This window comes from Trematomus bernacchii, unplaced genomic scaffold (genome assembly GCF_902827165.1).
Source record: "Trematomus bernacchii unplaced genomic scaffold, fTreBer1.1, whole genome shotgun sequence".
Lineage (NCBI taxonomy): Eukaryota > Metazoa > Chordata > Actinopteri > Perciformes > Nototheniidae > Trematomus > Trematomus bernacchii.
In genome coordinates this window covers 420,941-441,705 of record NW_022987840.1, presented here as the reverse complement: position 1 = coordinate 441,705, position 20,765 = coordinate 420,941, and the positions used below count along the sequence as shown (strand labels likewise).

Below are 20,765 nucleotides of genomic sequence, written 5' to 3'. Positions count from 1 at the left end.
AATAATGGGTTTGTGTTGTTATAAAAGTGTGACACCACTGGGTCATGCAAGCAAAATATCCTGGGCTTCTGTGGGTGATATTCTCTACATACAGTATACAGCTCAATAAAGTGATGCCTGAATAGTGTAAGATATACACAGCGGATTGATAGCCGTTATCTAACAAACAAACAGAAGACCCAGTCCCTTTTGTGTGTCTGGTAAGTGACTGCCTAAATGAGCTTTTGGATTGATGCATTATGGGAAGTAGAAGCGTAGTGCCAAAACCATGCCGTCAGTGCCACTTACAAGGGGAAAAGCTCCAGATAAACATATGGTGTATTCAATCTAGCTAAGCCTGGGGGGGGGCCCCGACCAATGAGCGATACAGTGAGGAGTTCCATTAAGGACCGGCTGCTTGTATTTGCACTTTATTATTGAAAATAGATGCTCCTTCTATTCCATTGTTTCATGAACGTTGAAGAGATCTACTGATGTCCTTTTTACAAACACTGGTTGTATTTTAGATTTTTGCTTCCAATTCTTTCTAAGTGGAATTCATGTGTACCAATTGATCAAGTTGTCTGTGTAGAGCAACGGTCAAGTACGCCTCACTGTTGGACGAATAGATTTGTTTGTATAACATATGGTAATGATAAGCCCTGAAATCAATCATTCACCACGCAGAGTACTAGTATGACTAAAAGCAAGTGTTCCTTTGAGTGCCAGGGACAGATTCATTGTTTTTGTCAACAGTGCTGTAAGCAATAGGCAGGCGCCACACTCTCTGTCTGTTGGTTTTTCAAACAGTTTTGAACGCAGTGCTCCTGCCAAGAGTTTTGATATGACACAGCCATTCACCCAGATTACAGATCAAACGCCATGCCAAGTTAATGTCCCAACACTCACTAAAGATTGGTTAAAAGTGAAAGTAAACCTCTTCTCATTTACTCAGACCTGCAAGGCATCTGTCATAAGCAGGGGGGAAATTAGGGTCATACGTTATATATTCTGGCAGTTCATTCACTGCAGTAGGTGGCTAGAGAAATAATGTTTTTCTCCTCATGTTGAAGTAATTCTTCTTTAAAGCTAGCCGCAATGTGTCAGTGCATAATAAATGACACCTGTCACGTTAGGAAACAAATGATAACCTTAAACTTTCCCAACAGTTGTTGTTCTCCAGCAGACGTACCCTCATGATGTGTCAGGACAAAGTGACATGGTGTTTTCCAGAAACCTTTTAAGGTGATCGTTTGATTGACAATGGAAACATGGTGTCACAGCTCTCCAGTGTAGTGGGAAAAAAAGGAGTGAATATAATCTGAGTGCGACAAAAACAAAACATCCTCTGCACCCAATATTCGTAGTTGCATACAAAATACTTGGCACACGCGTACGGTGAAGACAGTGCTGGCTCTAAGCGGTGTCATTTTCAGCTACTTGGGGAATCTGCTTGGCAGGCCTGACATGTTGCTATTCCTCAATATGTATAACACGCACTCGAGCCAAATGAAATGGTCCCTCGAAATTGAGGTCATTTCTATTCAAATATTTATTGTTGAGGCAATCCAACAGGAGGGAAAATATATCACAACAGTAACAGTGACATGCACCCGATCGTTGTTAGCTATGAACCCATGTAGTCTTTTCTGTATTAAAAATGGCATGGCAGTATGTAGACAATAAATACATGCATACCACACTTTTAATTGTAAAACCTAATTGGCATTAAACTAGACGTCTTGGACAGGTCAGTCTTTACAATAATAATGTAAGCTCCAACACTACTGGCAGATACAGCCTGCAGCTCTGGGAGTTTATGTAGAATAATATCTTTGCACATGAATGGAAATCCCTATTTAGAGGATTTGTTATGCAACATTATTTGGCTAAGCATCCGCCTTAATATTTTAGTTGCTTAATCAAACTGCTAGAAAGGGTAATGCACACTCCTAATTGGATTGTGTCGTTTAATTCAATACTGAACAAGAATGAAACAAATAAATAAATTAGCTATCCTACTCATTTATGCAATTAATTTCATCATATTGTAAGTGTCAGCAAACAGAGAGTTAGTCATGTATTTTAAGCATGCTCGTAATATGCCTGTTATGGCACAGTACACAGTGCAGTAAAGTAGCATTTAAATAATTTCTCTCTGTGGCTCACACACATACGCTGCATGATCACTGACTGTACGTACCATTCTACTCCTGTGTTCATTCAGATCACTCCAGATTGAAACCTATTTCATCTCAAACATTGCTTTATCAAGTTGCGCTCTTGGGCAGATGAGATAATCAGCTGGAAACTGTCTCAGAGCAGCCAGACCGTCAGGATAGCAATGTTTGATCGGACGAAAATTCACCACCTGTAGCTTTTGAACGACTGTAAAACCCAGTTGAAGTCCATGGTAGAAAACTCAAAAGCATAAATGTGTCATGATTAATCTGATTTGATGTGCTATACCACATTCCAGAAAAACTGCATTTCACACAGACTGTTAACACAAGATCACGCACAAGACAAACTAGCAGAGACTTCACACTGAAATTGAGCATTTGTATTTACAATTTGAGAGCAAAGTACTTCATCCTGATCCATCTTGAAGGTACAACATATAGCTGTCACGCTTCTTCTGACTGAAACTGACAGCAAGAAAACGGGATGTGGGCAGCCGGAGGCGTCTTCCCCAGGGAAACGCAGGACATATGGCTCTTGAGATGCAGGGACTTGTTATTCTGCAGAAAAGGAGTCCCAATGGACCAGTTCGGTAATAATGACAGTATGGTATGAATTGACGAGAGTAATTTTTCCAAAAGTGCTGCATTGAAGTCCCACTCATGGTTTTTGTGGCCTTTTTAAATTGTTACAGCAACTCATCAAAGAGTCATTCCTTTAGAAAATAAAAAGCTATTTTATGCCGTAGTTCATGCTTGGTGAGGGGCTCGCAACATCGGTTAGGGTTGTTGTTTTGGTGCTAGAGGCTAGTGCTTACATTCCCAAGGCTAATAGGACTGATCACATTTAGTGCATCCTGATCTGGCAGGTCAACAAGCGTGTAAAGAAACAGTGTTCTCATTAGAGCACGGAACATTGATTAAGATTAAAAATTAAAATGTGCAACGGCAGAGTGAAACTCAAGGACCATGCATAAGAACATCAGCAATGTTTAATGCACCACAGCCTGTTTACTCCATGCAACTTAAAGTTTTGTTTTGCCAGCTCACCAAGTGGTATCTCTGTTCACTAATCGATGCTTTAATAGCACTACAGCTATTGAAAATGTCCTACAATTGCACTAAACGCCACAGGACATCTAATGGGGAAATTCTTTCTTATGCATTCCATTAGGCTAAGTAGGAAACACATGCTCTGCTATTTGTTAAAAACCCTTTAACCAAATCTGCACTTTATCATTTGAATAGCGGGATGTTGTAGACGAATATGTGCTTCTTCAGATATAACCAGAGCAGACATGTAGGGCGAGCTGAGTACTGCGGAGAGGTGAGCGGCTCCTCCTCTGTCCTAGGTCCTCTGATAATGATCAGCTAGCGCCAAGCAGCTCCCAGCAGATATCAGCACATTATCTCAGGTTTAGTACAGCCTCTTAATCACACCAGGCGCAGAAATCCATTAGTCTCTGTCACTTTCTCCCCAACTCAGGAAGCTAGATCCCAATCTGCCATTTGAATGTTATGGCCCCTCTCCCTCCAACCCCCATCCCCCCAGATCTCTTTTCCCTCACACCCATAAGACCTTTCCCAACACCGCCTGGCCATTACTTTTCTGTGTTTGTTTCACACTATGTATTTCCATTTGTGTCAGGGCAGCAATCTTCCTGTATATCATCTCACTATTCTTCCAGCCTAATCCTCCAAAAACACATTTCCCCCTCATGCATGTGAAACATTCAAGGTTATCTTGCATTTTGAGAAGTGACACTCTGTCCAGTGCCATGCCTTAAGCACGGGAAGTACATTTTCCTTTCAGTTTAAGAAAGAATTTGGCAGCTGTAAACACAGTTTCTATGTACAGTGTATACTACGGTGTATATAAAGTTTCACACAAACAAACAAAAAAACACTTGCATATTGATCTTTAAAAAAGCATAAGGACACAAGCAATATCTTTTGTTTATGCCACTGTGCAGACTATTTTTGCTTATGGAAAAATCGATAAGGCTTGAGTTATCAAATCCAACTTGTGTTGGAAGAGAGTGCCAAAGGGGCTAGCGAGCGGCAGCAAAATCGATCCTGAGATATTGCCTTATTTAACAGGTGCCATAAATAGCTGCATTATGACGTTAACTATTGCTGAAGTTACAGAGGACAAGGAGAGGTCAGACTGCATGTTGCACTCACTTTTTGCCAACTCATGTGTATAGGTGTCCCATCTGTGTACAGTATATTTTCCTGCCTAAAGTATATTCTCAAAATAATACAGTTTTTCTGCCCCTAATGCCTTGCTCATCGTGCTGCACCTAAATCGAATATATCAGATTTCAATGCATCACTTGTCACTTGATCTCCAGTAGTGGCTTATAGGGCCTGTTGACTGTTAATATAACTGACACGTGCCTTCACGAAACAATGTGTGGCCTAAATAAAGGAGACATTCGTGACAAGATGGTGAAAATTAATCAATGAGGACAATTAGCGGTAACACAAGCAGTGTACAGAAATCAATCCATCAATAAGAAGAAGACTGGCAAGGCTAAGTAGATTCCATTAGGTGTACAAATGTATAATCAAGATAATGAATTGACAGATGAGGTACATTCAAGCAAGAAAGCCATCATAATAAGACTTGAGAACAAAGTGTAGGATAGTCTAAATGCTCAGAAGAAATGGATATTGTTTACTACACAATGGCACAAGAAGCAGATGTGTTGTATGAATGTACTTAGAGAAGAATACATGTATTTATTTAAAATCCTGTTCCATACATTTACTCTGATTTACTCTCAGCTTCTATTTCTCTTGTAATTAGCTAGGGCGTCCATATCTAATCTCTGACTGTAGCCACCTTTAGTGTGCCCTACTGCAAGTGAGCCTCAGATATAACTATTCCTAATCCTTCTACCACCTCACTTCTCGCCAGTGCATAGAAGCCATCATGGCAGAAATACAGACACAAATTGGTTATTAGAAGATAATTCATGGTGCCCAAAATCATAGCAAGTCTGATTCAACCAATAAAGAATACGTTTTGCTTCTCGAACAATCTCTATTTTGATAATAGCTGTAGATTTGCATTAAGGTGTTGTGGAAATATCAAAATGTTACACGATACCTGCCTAGAGTATCTTTATATGATTTAACCCTCCTATTGTCTTCGTTTTCTTGGTGTTCGCGGTCAAATTTGACCGGACCTGTTTTAACTGCTATTACATTAACACAAAAATGTGCGGGCGTGTGCGCGCGCGGGCGGGCGCGCGTACTCAGCCAAGAGTCCATTATGAACCACGTTATTGTGAATATTTTTGTGGCACCGTTTTTTTACAGGAGTTGTTAGTGGGTGTGTTAGGAACTATTATTAGTCATAATGCAAATGGATTATCTCTAGTGTTTCTCATTGAAAGCACTGCACTGGCTGCCATGGTACACTGACAGCTTTATAACGGATAGTAAAAAGAGAGGAGACCTGCCTCTCTACAGACGAGACTTCTAAACCAAGAAGGAGCAGAGTTGCAAGACTCAAATATATGATGCCATAAAATGAATAAAGGACACCTTAAACATAATACTATTGGCAGGTGTTGACTTGAAATTTCAAGAGTAAGGCTCATTTTACACAACCTAAAGAGCAAGATGACTATCATTAATCACACCATTACTTTTCAACCATTGGCCTATAAAGATAATTCAGATTTCTCATAAAAGCAGACATCAGAGTATCATGTCATGTTAGTAATCTATTTTTCTCACACTAGCTCGATTTCACATATTTATTACTAAGTAACAAGTTAACCAGAAAATCGAATATTCATTTGTATTACAAATGGACACCCCAATTTACTAGTCAGGACCTTTTAGGATTAAGATACAAGTAAATAATCAGACATTTCACCCAATACTTGTATAAGTCAATGATTTGCAGATTTATTGGGTACAAAAATCCAACAATATCTCAGCGGTTGTTCCTAGACATTCATAAAACATATTTCCAAAAAATACCTTCTTAGTAGGCTGGCAGACATTGTGTTACTTGCAAGCATAGTTGCCCCAGTTTTGTTGCTTTATTCAGTCAAGATTGAACTGCGGGCTTGTTCCATAACAGACAGGAAAGGACAGAGATCTTTCCATCGTTGCTGATGTTCTGACAGCTTCAGAGGCGTTAGAGTCCTCCAGGTTACAGGTGCCACGCCACAAATGTCACACGAATAGATGAGCGTGTGGGGCCTCCAACAGTGAGACGGAGAAGGGGTCAACCATGCAATGAAAATGAAAACCAATAATAAACTGCATGGTGAGAGGGGCAAAAGCTTGACACTGACATGTTTCAGGATAGGAAATTGGGGATGAGAAGTCATTCATCCACATTTTTAACCAGAAGTTCACTTTGGTAATTTCATCTAGCAATAGACCAAAGACCAGAAGCCAACCATTTATAGTATGGTAGATTCCTCATGATCAATTTTGGAAGGGGTTTTGGATTTTCCCTCATGTATCCTTCTATTTGCCTTTCAGCTTTCATCGATCAGTAATACATATTATTTTTAATGCTGGAAATCTTATTTTGAAGGTCCTGGAATGCTTATAACTAAAGGACCACATTTCAAAATGACCCTTGTGAGTTGAATGTATTTGCACACTTAATACACAATACCCTAAATGGATATTAAATGGATATTTCTTTCAAATGTATACTATGAGTTTGTGAATACATTTACTGGATCTGTGGTTCAAGATAATTACAAAATAATTAAATGCAAAAAAGGTAGAGATTTGTCATTATAAAATCCTACCCCCCTATCTGTGGGGGGTGCAACACAGTGTGTTTACTTATTCCTGATTGGCCGAAAGTGGGCGACACATTTACAGTTGCCTGGATTTTGAGAGGCTCTTTCTACCACAGTATCACATTGGACTAAGTGACAGTTCCTGAGGGATTTACCTGCATCCTTTTCATTCACTGCTGTCACTTTTAAAATGTTCCACAGTTTCACCAATTAATGGTTGATAGTAAAGTGGTGCTGTATGTTCCATAGAATACCTCTCATTATTTCAGAGCTGTTTGTTCAGTTACAGCAGAGTCACTGGTGGCTAGAGCTTAACAGATGAGGTCTCTCTCTCCGAGCAGCTGTTGCAGGTTATTGATGACCTCATTAGAATGCTGCCTGCGGCACGAAGGCTGACTTTGAAGGACTTCCCATATGCAATGCCACAAACCGCCAGCGAAGCCTGTGCCCCTCGCTTTACGCCAAACCGTAATTCCTAACGTCTTCTAGTGGGGGGAAGTCAAAGGCAATGCTGTGGAATGTTTTGGGGTCTCAATCTTCTCTCAAACTGGAAGCTTTTTTTCGAAAGTACGACTTGAGCGTGCCTTGGACGAGTTCTAGTAAACAGCTTTCCAGGTCCCTTTCCTGACATATTATTCTGATCGACTTTGTTTAACAGATCAACAATACCAACACAATTTAGGTTTCCAACTCATTTTGTCAACAAGAGTCGTACATTAAACATCATATCTTCAAGTTCACTTCTGCAAGTGGACTCATAAATTGAATAACTCTGTGATTCCATGTCAACAAAAAAGGTAATACACTGTCCCATTTACGCTCTGCTACAGGTGCTGTCTCTTTGTCTTTTATATCTGAGACACGACTTTGCATTAACAAAGCCTCATTAAGCAATAATGCTCTCTAATTAAATATGACTTTACTTTTGGCCTTCCCCATAAACACAGGCAACACAGAGCCACACAAATAAAACACAATGGGAGACATAAATTGCTATTTTCAGTGGCTACACATTTACATTTTTGTAGCTTTTGTGTGGCTATTAAAACCAGTCTAGCTCAACGGAAGTCATCTGCCATAAATACTGAAAGAAGGACGCATGTTTTAATCATGCTCTTTATCGCTACAGTTTGCAGCCTGGTTTGCAACTGCACATTTAATATGTGGCATAAGTTTATGTTTATCGTGTGCAACAAGAGACGTTCTGCCAAGATTGATAACAGAAGCCAGATCAAGACTTGAACAGGATTCTGAATGGACATGTGTCGAATATAATTAAAATACTAATTACAAATAAATGAACAGTCAAGAAATGACATTTATTATCATTCAGATGTCCAAAGACTGTTAAATATTCAAAATAACACATTTTCCACCATTTAAAATAGGATTCAGGGGTATCCCAACAAATGAATAAGTTGTAATTCAATTTATAGAAATAAACAAGTTAAATTATAACGGTTATAACCTTTCTGTAACATTCACGGGACATTGGGTTTTTGCAGTTTGCCCACGTTATCTCAACACTGCCAAGCAGCATCCTCAGTCTTGGAGGTCCAAAGCAGCTGTTCTTTCACTTAACCACCACATATTGGGTTAAACAAAGCACCCAGCCATCACTTGCAATCCCGCCTGAGGTGCCAAGTGTGTATGCCAAGTCTTTCCAACTGTCACTTCCTTATTTAATATTAATGAGCAATTTACGATACACAAATCCAAGCCACTACTCAAAATGTCAAATAGTTTGAACAGGAGTTTTGTTTCCTTGGTGATTGTGGCATTTTTTTCCCCCCTCTGAAATTCAGTTGGACAGCGATAGAGGGAGGAGCGTCACATGGCGGTTTTTGAATCCATCTGCAGACTGCTTAAATTGGCCTTCACAGCTCATAAACTTCCCCCTATCAGCCAGACACCCTCGAGCTCTTTCCTTGTGGACAGGCCATATAATGTCCTCTTATGGAATAGACTCTCTTGCTTCCACCGCTAAGGTTTTGTCATGTTTTACTAAAAACTAAAAGAGAGCAAAATACCTACTACTTATATTACGTTGCGAGTCTAATCACTTCTTCTCTGCAATAGGGCTGCAAAATTGGCTTAACCCTCTTGTTGTTCAAGAAAGCCTCCATTAAAGTTATCACAATCAAGTTATTATAACAAATATGCCAAGCAATTGTAGCTGCTATTAGGATTAGCTAATACTACAAATCAGCTTTTAGTACACAACTGACAAGGCTGTGCAGAGAAGACAGCAGAAACCTGTTCACCCATAAGACCGTGAATGGTATAATTTCCTTTGTACAATATTGATGTATTTTCACTCTTTGTATTTTGTAAGCAACATGTATGTAGATGTACATGCTGCATTGGCACCTTCCCAAGCTGATGGAAGGAAATGTAGTGATGGAGTTTGATAGAGAATAGCAAATGATCTGCTGGTGAACCTCATCCCCCTCTGGGACTGAAGTCTGGTCCTGAGCCAACATCAAACAGCCTTGCTGGAGGCTGCAAGGAACCTTGGGATAAAACACTGGCAGTATCTTCTCAGGTAGAAAACAAGTGAAGAGGTTTGGAGTTCCTGTTTGATGAATCGGGAGACCTGCCAAACAAAACCAATTCAATCAATTTAAAGAAACATACTTGGTTACCATAATTAGACAAACCTAGCCACTTCAGATTCAACTTTTGTTTGACATGCAAGCAACTTATGGAGTAACTCAGTATCACTCACACACTGACTAACATTTGGCAGACTACAAGAGGGTCATTGGTCTTCTTGTTCACATATGCCTCCTCCAGGAAGTCAAAGCAATAATGGATTCAGTTTAACTCTACAAACGTATTGTGATAGCTACATGGAGCAGGGAAGGAAATAGCTGCTGCCATTGTAACTGTAATGCCCCCTGATGGCAGGGAGCTTTACAGCCTTGCCGTTGGATGAAGCTTGCTTGTAAGATCTTTGCATCTCTGACGATGATGAAAAGCTGTCCCCGTTTCATCTTGAGCCGCATTCTTCTATGCATGGACTCAAGATGCTAGAAGCTTTCAAACGGATATTTATCTTTGATGAATGGATACCATCTAACATTTACTGAAGGAACTTCACTGAAACATCCATGGCGTTAACATTTCATCCAGCTCATCTCAAAGGCGCATGGCTGCTTTATTATTCATTGTCTGGGCAGAAGAGAAACACCAACATTTCTGGATTCGTCTGTGTATATTTAAGTTCCACTTTACCTTACAATTCGCAGTGATTTGTATTTATTTATGTTTTTAATTACCTACCATTAGCAAGATTTAAATAGGCTGTGTATTTCTTTTAACTGTCTGCTTGAATGAGTCTTCTGATTTCAAGACGCCTACTTTAAACAATGTTTCTTTTCCCTCAGTAGTAGAAGAAGAAGAATGGGAGGGATGAAACCCTCTTTAATGGTCACACTTGCAGAGCACACATCACACAGTGAAATGTGTCCTCTGCTTTTAACCCATCCTAGTACCAGGAGACTAGTACTAGGAGCATTGGGCAGCTATTGTACAGCGCCCAGGGAGCAATGGGAGTGGGGGGGAAGGGAGATGTCCGGTGCCTTGCTCAAGGGCACCACGGCAGGGCAGGAGGTGAACTGGGACCTCTCCAAGTAGCAGTCCACGCTCCATATTTAGGACTGGTCGGGGACTTGAACCAGCGACCCTACAGCTCCCAGTCCAAGCCCCTACTGACTGAGCCACTGCCGTACTTCACTATTCTTTGTAAGGTCCAAGATGCTGGCACATATCTTTTATTTTAAAGATGCAATTATTGCATCATGTGCATTCTTACTTTTAGTGTGAGTGTAAGCTTTACAGTTTTGCACATCATTGACATGTGACTCTCTCTAGAGGAATGAGTCATTTACGCAAATTAAGAGTTGAACCTAATAGTGACCGCTAAATGCGATTCTTAAACTAAAAGCACAGTACCTTCTTGACAAACACTGCTCTACATTAAATGTTGGAGAGAATTATATTATGTCCACTGGATAAAATTGCCTTTCATCTAGTTTATTTTATTTATATTCATGAAAAGCCTTTATTCAAGTCATTATAAGGGTCAAAGAAAGAGAACAGAAAGAGCAAAGCACTAAGGCATTTAACAGGCACTGTCTCTATCAGGCGATTTCACCTAAAGTCAAATGGATAATTCGGCATTATGCTGCAAGAATAACGCTCTGATACTGGTGCCGTCAGTGATTTGCAATAAAAGAGGTCTGGAATAACCAATGGTTTTCTCTCATTCCAACACCATGCCATATGGTGCCTCGCTGTACAAATATGATACATGTAATGCCAAGCTCATTCAGGAAGGAAGAATATGCATGAGTGTTCTCTCTGTGGTACCACTTCATTTGAGCATTGTGATTTGCTGTGATTAACGCCTTATTCATTGTTCATTCTTTTTTAATGTTATTCGGATGGACAGTGCTTTTGACCTACAAAAAGTCTGGTTATCCAGCGTCTTTGGCACACTGCCCACATGATTTTGAAACTATACAAGTGAGGTGCATCACTTTATTTCACTTGATAAGACTCATGTTGGCCTCTGGACCCAATTAGGATTTAGATTTGTACGTGAATACACAAAAGTGATCTATTATTGTGATTGGTAATTGTCAATTAGAATTACCTTGTTGAGGATTTGGAGATTTGCAGCTTTTTCCCTTTTCTAACTTCTCTCTGTGGCTCCTCATTTGTTCCGTTATCATTAGGCAAAAATGTCAAATCTGCTTTCAAAAACAACCCACAAAATGATCCATCCAATGTGGGTAAGACTGATTCCACTAATAAACTTAAATGTTCTATATAATGAAGTTACTAGAGAATTTGAAAACACGCCTAAAAGCCATCTATATATTTGTATGTTGATGCAACACTACCTTAAAGTAGCTGTCCATGCCCTAGTTTGTAAAACCCTTTGTTTTTCTGTTTGAAGGTGATTTCTAACTTAAAGTGGACCTATCATGCTATATTTGAATAATATAGTGTAGGACCATACCTATATAAGGCATATTTATACTTTTTTTTTTACAGATCATGCATTTTAGCAATGCCTAATTTTGCTCAATTTGACATTTTTTAGCTCTGTTTTTGCAAGGGTTGATTCTGTGAGAACAGCACCATCTACAGGCCTGGCATATGTACTACAGCGTCTCCAGCGCTTTCGAACGGCAATGGCCGTGGCTGTCTCCTCCTGATTGGTGGAGTTGGCCCAATAGCCGTAGCGCCACTTTCCTGACGTCAGGACAGTGTTCAAATCTGGATCAGTTTTTATCAGATCCGTTGCAGCCCCTTTTTTTAGAGATTTGGGTATGGAGGAAAATAGAGAGGGTTGTGTTTTCTGACACTTGGTGAGTTCCCTGGAACACCGGGGACACATATTCATGTATAAAAGACGTACAAAACTGCATTTTGCATGATAGGTCCCCTTTAATTTCTCCTAAACATTTTTATTCAGCGGCATCCTTTACAGCTACATATCTCACACTTTCTTGGGGGAATTCAGTTTTCTTGGATGATGACATTGCCTATAATAAGGTTCAGCGCGCAATGGCTTTCCTATCAAGCCAATCCTCTGCTGCGGCTTAAGCTGAGATGGGTCTCTCACCCAGTGGGTCAACTGAGATGAGCATGGCACAGACCCGACATCCATTCACCCCCAAATGGGTCGATGATGCACAGCCATGGGGCTCCAGCACATCACCCTGGAGTGTCAAGCAGAACATCACCCACTGACGGCCCTGTCAAGGTCATCAAAGAGAGCGCTGGTCCGGACATGTGCCGTCAGAGTGAGAAAACCACCACGAGCGTGCATGAGCGACAGACCGAGGAAGTCTCCATAATGGCAAAGACGCTGGAGGTCAGCTTTATGTTGTACTCTCCATGCAGCAGTACACTTATCAAACATGTCACAGTCCAGAAAAATATGAGAGAATAAATGTGAGGACATGATATAGAGCAGTGGTTCTCAACTGGTCAGGCCTCGGGACCCACTTTTTACTTTGTCAATAAATCGCGACCCAACATTTTGAACCACTCAAATCTATTCAACAAAAAATTGTGCTGTAATATATATATACCCTTTTCAGCATAGAATATTAATTAAAGTGAAGTACAGTGCATAAATCCCTTATATCCCTTCACAGAACTAAAGTATGCTTTAAAAAAAAAGGTTTAATGAGATGATGGAATCAAAGCTGAACTGTATCACATAAAAACGTGACATGCTGAAAACCCAACCCCAGAAGGGGGTCTGGGGGGAGATTTTTAGAAATACTAACATATAAACTACGCATTCTGGTACACTCTGAGAAGAAAATAAATAAATATATTACAACCCGACATTTTAATAATATTTTATGCCATTGTTTGTTTCTCACTTTGTTCTGACAGCTGAACTTGTCTGTGTGAATTACGTTGTGGGTAAGAGTAGATAGCCCCCATTGTTCTGTGACCTGTCAATCATCAAACCGGGGGTCATATTTCATTGTGTTCATTTTTATCTGAAGTTGTACCCATGGATGTATAAAGAGTAGTTCTACCAAAGTTATTCTCCGTGGGGACTTCCGGCAACAATCTTGATTCTGATTGGCCAGAAGACTCAAAAACCATCAGCAAAGATGTTTTATTGAGAAGATGATCACTATACGTGACAGACGTTTTCAAAACCGTTTATGGTCTCCGGTACTTCCAGTCCAACGCCTACTGCATGCACAGCGTTTTTTCTTCCCTCGCACATCCGTGGCCCACTCGAAACGGGTCCGCGACCCACTTTTGGGCAAGTCTTTTCATTCAATCCTTCTGCTATGCACTTCATACGCAACAGCAAAACCACTCTAGATAAATAGGTTATGGTTCTACATTAGTCTGAGGCCATTAACATAACATGAAACGTAGACTTTCCATTATGAATAAAAAGTCCTTTTCTTAAAAGCCACTCCAACATAATTGAGCACCACCACATACAACTGCTTCTGAATGGAATCATTTTTTCATTAAAATCCATTTAGTAACTGTGTAGGATATTTTCGAAAATGGCTAATTTTTTTAAATTGTTTATTTTGTTGACCCTCTTCCAAAGTTTATTTGCATTGTTTATCCAGCAGCAGCTGATTGTTATTTTAAGCTGAACATGTAGCTCATCTTAAAAGTAGCTCACAGTGTTGGTTCAGTCATCAAAATGCAGTTGGAGTCTCCCAGATGTCTTGAGTTCTCTATCTACTGTTGCTTCCCTCATAATTTGCTCTCCCTTTTATTTCAATCTCATGTATTTCCCAAATTCGTTTTTCTTGTCCATATCTTATTAACAACTTTTCATCCTTCTTGACTTTGTCATTACCCCTTTTTTCTCGTCCCTCTGCTCTCTATAGAGCTCTCACATTTGTGTGGGTTTTCAAATCATTCTCTAATTCTCTTTGCCATTTTCCTGTTCTCACCCCATCTCTTTCCATTTCGCCCTACGGCTCCTGCTCCCTCAACCTCTCATGTCCTTTCACATCTCTCTCTTTTCATTTGGCTGGCTCCCGTCCTCCCTCTGCCTCCCTCTCTCTCTCTTTTACATACTCCTGATGCGCTCCTGCTGGCCCCGGTCTGTCCGAGGGGATTAATTGATAGTGAGAGATAATAAATCTTCCCATTAGGCGCAAGGCCCCTGCCCATCGCTCATTATGCGCCCACTGCTCCTCAACGCTGTGGCCTGGGGTTTCCCCTTGCTTTCTCAACATGCACGTCTGCCGTCAGTCGCCAGCAAGGTTAAACTCTGCCTATTGCAGTTGATGGCTACTTCACGTCACGACACATATTCAGTCATGAACACAATTGAAAGCACACACGTTCATTCCTTCTGCTTTTTCTCTGTAGTTTTGCAATACTGTGATTTCTGAAGTGACTGTTATTTTGTATATATTGATTATTTTGCTTTTATTTAAGTCTTAATGTGTGCATGTGTATAAATGTGTCTTTTGATTGTGTATATATAGGTATATACATATTTGCATACATATTTTTATATATATTTGTTTTTGTATTGGGGATTGTGGGAAATGGTATTTTGATCTCTCCGTCTGTACACACAAATTGAAAGATTGACAATTAAGTTTACTTTGACTTTCTACATAGACCTGAGTGGCCTTACATCCAGCTGTTGCATGCTTGCTGTTTCTATACTTGTATATTTGTATACTCAAAATGTAAAAACTAAAATAATCCTTGCTTTTTAAAAAGGCTCCTTTTGGTTTCTTCTTATAAGGCAGTGTATGTTACCTCGGAAAGGTTTCATGGTTCTGAATAATTCTGTGTACCTGTCCCTGAGACACTTTTGAGAGATCTTTTAGATGTTCAGCCTTCAAAGGTTCCTTCATTTCTTTTTTTGGGCACAGAGAGCTGCCGTATGCATTAGCCTGTTTTGAAGTTACCGACCTGTATAATGCTACCTACCCAGGCTCATCACTTCTCTAGTATCTAAATCATGTCATTGTGAGTTTTGTAGCATAATCTGTTTTGCTTTGTTTGACCTTAATAGTAAATGTGGCAACAAATATTGTCGATATTAATCATGCTTATTAACCAAGGCGTGTGTTTACCATGTTTATGTGCCCCTTCTATTTGACTTTCAGTCACATAAGGCTGCTCCCAAATTGAAAATACAAAATTGTTTGGCATTCAATAATAGGATCAGCATGATATTTTTTAAACAAAACATTGCTGCTCATTGCTTGTTATGTGTACTTTATGCACAATAGGATATTTAAGCTGAATACAAGTGGTGCACAATTTGGGATTCTTAGCTTTCTTCAAAGTCAATGATTTTAAAATAGTTATTATGGTCCAATACATTTGCTTGCTTTTAATGATTCACTGTACTTTTGATGTTCATTGGTCGTACCTTATATTTTGATAGTGCTGTGATCCCTGCTGTCATTGATCAAATATAATCCACATTAATCTAAATGTATCATGTTGCTATAATCCGGTAATAAATGGTAATGCTACATTTAGCCTAAAAAGCCTAATTGCTTGTAAGACTCTAATTGGAAGGCAAACATAGTGATGGTAAATATCCAACTATAAGGAACTCACATTTCACGTCACCATGCCAAATGTTCATGTTTTTTGCATGGTGACAAAACGCCAATCAATCAGTAGGGGAGATAAAGTTTGTATTTTTTATTTAAAATGTCATATAACCCATACAGCAAACTGTACAATTGAATTATTATTCACAATGTGTTAAAAAGAAAATAATTCAACACCTTTTCTATAATATTTAGATTCATTTCCCCATGTTCTACTCGGATGTCAGTCTTTCTAATGTTCTCTTAACACATACAGTTACTAGGAAAACAAGATCGTTTTTTTTCCCCCTGTTTTTTTACAAAACCTTACAAAAACTATATTCATAGAAATTCTGCATGTCAACAAAGAAAACCCTGGTTGGTACCAACATATTTATCGTATTGTTCGAGAGGTTTTCTGCCAAATAATATAAGCTGTGCAACTAAAAAGAAAGGTATACATAAAAAGGCATACTGTTGTGACTGCTGGAAAATCTAAACTCATAATCACACACTTCTAATGGAACACAGGATATGTAGCTTACATTTTGAATTACTTTTCTCTCACATTTCATACAATTTTTGTGTAAAATGACATTATTATTCACATTAATTTATAAAAAAGATGTATATATTCAGTAACCAAACTGACTGAATCAGCCAAATCCGAAACCCTGTTGTAATTCCAACAAATTTTGATTATAATGAATTTTTCAATTATTTTCACATATTACAGAGGTGACATACAAGCAAACTTGAGTCTTTGAATCACCTCCATGGAAAGCTACAGTACACATGAGGGTAACAGCAATGTCTTGTAACCACGAGTCAGCCGCGGCCAAAGACAAGGTCCTAATTGGGATTTTAAGAGCAGTAAAGGTCCAGTTACACAAGATAAACCCTAATTCTCCCTATTCTAAAAGAGTGTCCCCTAAATTCTTTCCATTTCACGTTCACCTTGTAGAAATATCGGTCATCATAAACAAGGATTTACATACAGTTTTCCAACTGGATGATAGTTATCCAATATACTATTATATAATGCATTTCCATTAAATAAATAAAAAAGGTTTGGGGCTGTGGAACTGGGGTAAAGTGAGGAAGTAGGTTAAAGTGACCTCTCTAATGAAATAAATAGCATCTAGAACATATTTGACTGTGAACTGAATTCATTTATAACAGTATAAATTTAGCAAAATACATTTTCTCCTGCTGATCTTATCTACATACTCTACTCTGCAGAAGGGAATCAATAGACAATTATACAGTGGATCTCTACCAAACCAATGCTAACTTTTACAGATTGGACTTTCCTTGGATCATAGATAAGTGTTTTTTTGACTCGACGTATCGACAACGTAAACCTCACAGAGGTTTGCTGGTCGTTCGGCCCCCAGCTGACAGACTCCTCAATCTTCTTACGGCATGACATTTGCTGAAGATATACACTTACTCAAAAGGCATGAAAGTCAACATGACCACACAAAATCATCATATCTTATCTATTCATCACATTATCGTTCAGCATTTTCACGCACTACACATATAGATTTATTCTGGCCACGTTGGGAAATTAAACAGAAAAAGCTTGTGACTTTCAAGTCTGAGATAACCTTCAAAATGTGTTCACAGTTAAAACCAAACCCTCTCAATCAGTTTCATGATGCTAAACTATCTGTTTCCTGCCAAAAAGCATTAATCACACAAACTAAGAAACTGTTTTCAGAATTAGTTTGGATGTTAAATAATCCCTTAGCCACACATGGACTAGAATGTTGTTTTATGGATATGGCACCAATACATGTACATTTAATACAAAATAAAAAAAGTTTGGAGGTCACAGTCTCTAACCTTTTTGTCTCTGTGACCTAATATATTTTTCTGTGTATTTATAAGTACACCTGTTGCCATTTGATCAAAGATTAACAAACAAATGTTTAAAATTGGTTTATATTCTCAGTATTTACCAGATCTTTGGAAATCACGATCTTTTCATTAAAGGGGACCTATCATGCAAAATGCACTTTTGTACGTCTTTTATACATGAATATGTGTCCCCGGTGTTCCAGGGAACTCACCAAGTGTCAGAAAACACAACCCTCTCTATTTTCCTCCATACCCAAATCTCTAAAAAAGGGGCTGCAACGGATCTGATAAAAACTGATCCAGATTTGAACACTGTCCTGACGTCAGGACGGTGGCACTACGGCTATTGGGCCAACTCCACCAATCACGGCCATTGCCATTCGAAAGCGCTGGAGACGCAGTAGTACATATGCCAGGCCAGTAGGTGGTGCTGTTCTCACAAAATCAGCCCTTGCAAAAACAGAGCTAACATTTTTCAAATTGAGCGAAATGAGGCATGGCTAAAATGCATGATCTGTTTGGTATTTTGAAAAAAAAAAAGTATAAATATGCCTTATATAGGTATGGTCCTACACTATATTATTCAAATATAGCATGATAGGTCCACTTTAAGTTATGTTGTGTTTAGGAGAGATGTTCTATTTCGAAATCCTTTTTTTTTTTATGCTTCCTATGCCAATATTGTTGTCTACAATAATTTGAGATGGCAAGTAAAATACACTGCCACAATTAGCATTTGCTTTGTATTAATATTGCCTTGCATGGTTGGAAAAACTGCTCTCCTTATAGTCCCATTTAAACCATCCATATTGACTTTGCATTGAACACAATATTAGCGCTCTATTAAAAACAAAGTGAGCAGGAACTGGCCTGATCTGTACTGAACCTAGTTATGATGAATATTCAAATCTTTGGCAATCAATATTTTATCTGATTTCATTATGTAAAAACTCCTTTTGACATAGAATGTACTTTTACTTTAATGAATTGCTTGTGTGTTACAATATATTTAATTAACTCCAACAGTTTTGACTCTCCATGGGTTTCCAACAGCAACGATACTGCAGATACTCTTCCAGCAAACCAAAACATCTCGTCTCATGACCTGTAGCCTATGACTCAAAGATAACCATTGATGCCTCGAAAACATGTTTGAGGTAACATTATTTACTGCCATCAAAAGCCATTGGAAAGCTTGTATAAAACAGGATGAAAGTAGGAACTTTTTTTATCATTTAATTGTGGGGCAAAACTGATCACCAACTAAAACTGCTCTTTGTCCTCCATGTATATCTGTAATTTATTGCCATTCTTAACACCGCCTTTCTTCTTGCTTTTGTCCGTATTTCGTCAGTCTTTTCACTGTTTCCTTGAACAGTCTATAATTTTCTTGTGTTTCTGTGTTGCGCACGTAAACATCAGACTTGAAACTGATCATTTGGGTAAACCGATTTCCCCAGCCTCTTGCAAATATTACTTTTACCTCTTGTGGTTTGGTATACAGTCATGAATGTTGTCATACCTGTGTGGCTGATGCTGCCATTTTGAGATGCCCATGTTTAGTTAGTGTCCCCATGTCATTGTGGTTAATGGTGAATCTGGTTATCCCGTCTATGCCATTGTCTCTAGTCTCTGGTACCCCCCCTGACACGTTGCTCAGGAGGCTCTTGCCCTGGGGGGAACACATTGTCACGGGAACACGGGGGTCATCCCAGTGCTGCAGCTCATATTGTCCTTTCCCGGGAGTCGTCGGTCGTTGTAGGCATGCATGTTGATCACTGCATCCGTCTTCGCCATGACTGGAGGCTGAGGCTTGTGTTTCACCCGCCTCTCGTAGGTGAACGACAGTCTGATCTCGTCCACCATGACACTGCACAAAGACCTCTGGGTGAAAAGGGAGGATGAGGGGAGGAGAGCAAGAAGGAGAAGAGGGGAAAGGGACGGGGGGGGTAAATGCCTTAGCTTTAAATTGTTCGGACAGCAGTGAGCGTTGACAGTCTAAAGAGCACACAACATGCATTAGATCATTACAGATGGTGTGTGTGCGTCCGTGGCTGTCAACAAAATCAAATCTCACCAGCACCCCACGTAGTCTGGACACGGTTCAATATTGCTCCTGGGAGTTAAGGAGTATGATGCATGAGCATACGTGCAACTACTTACTTTGCATGATTCAAATGAGTGATTATGAACAGTTAGGAGTTCATGCTATTCTGACATCTCCAATGACTAATAATGGATTAATTCTCTACGCTCCAATTTGCAATTATGCCTGTTAAAATAAGTAAATGTTGTGGTGTTATGGCTCAAGTACTCATAGGGATTATCCAAAGGCATGCAAATCCCTTTATAACGTGTTTGAACTAAAAACCATGAGTAGAGCACGGCTTTGGGTTAGAGGCTATGTTGAATAAGTATCATAACAAAAAAGGCATGGAAACTTCTGCGCTAAAATTGAGGCTGAATTCAACTAAAATCCTAGTGGAGCGTAATTAAATTAACGTTTGACTTGTTTTCCATCCATCCAAAACACAACATAAAGATGAAATAAAGAACATATCTCATTATGTGTGTAATTTATCGGGATATATACCTGGTCATGTTCTGCAGTCTTCCTTAGCTTGTAGAGGAATTCAGCAATCGCCACAAAAATGGAGAGCACTAGTCCACATGCCAGCACGATGAATAGCCCACCCAGGTTATGAATACCCAAGGGGCCTGTCTCGTGACGCTCTTCATCTAAGCAGCTGCTCACACTCCACCACTTCTGCCTCAGCATGTGTAGGCGCCCGTCCTCCAAGATGTTTAGGATTGCCATGGTGATTTTGTCCCTGTACGGGGAGCCTGAAAGCAACATAAGGCCCGTTTTACTT

At 39.4% G+C, this 20,765-nt stretch overlaps 1 protein-coding gene across 1 annotated transcript in view; it reads right to left on the bottom strand.

The window, feature by feature from the left end:
* Window positions 1-19,321: 19,321 nt before the first annotated feature.
* The window catches only part of LOC117468606 (glutamate receptor ionotropic, kainate 3), an 85,652-nt gene continuing 84,208 nt past the window's right edge, over window positions 19,322-20,765 (bottom strand). Inside the window, exons 15-16 of the mRNA XM_034112837.1 lie at window positions 20,486-20,736; window positions 19,322-19,776 (exon numbers count right to left, since the gene is read on the bottom strand). Of these exons, the coding sequence (XP_033968728.1) occupies window positions 19,582-19,776; window positions 20,486-20,736 (446 nt within the window). The 3' untranslated portion in view covers window positions 19,322-19,581. The remainder of the gene's footprint in view (window positions 19,777-20,485; window positions 20,737-20,765) is intronic.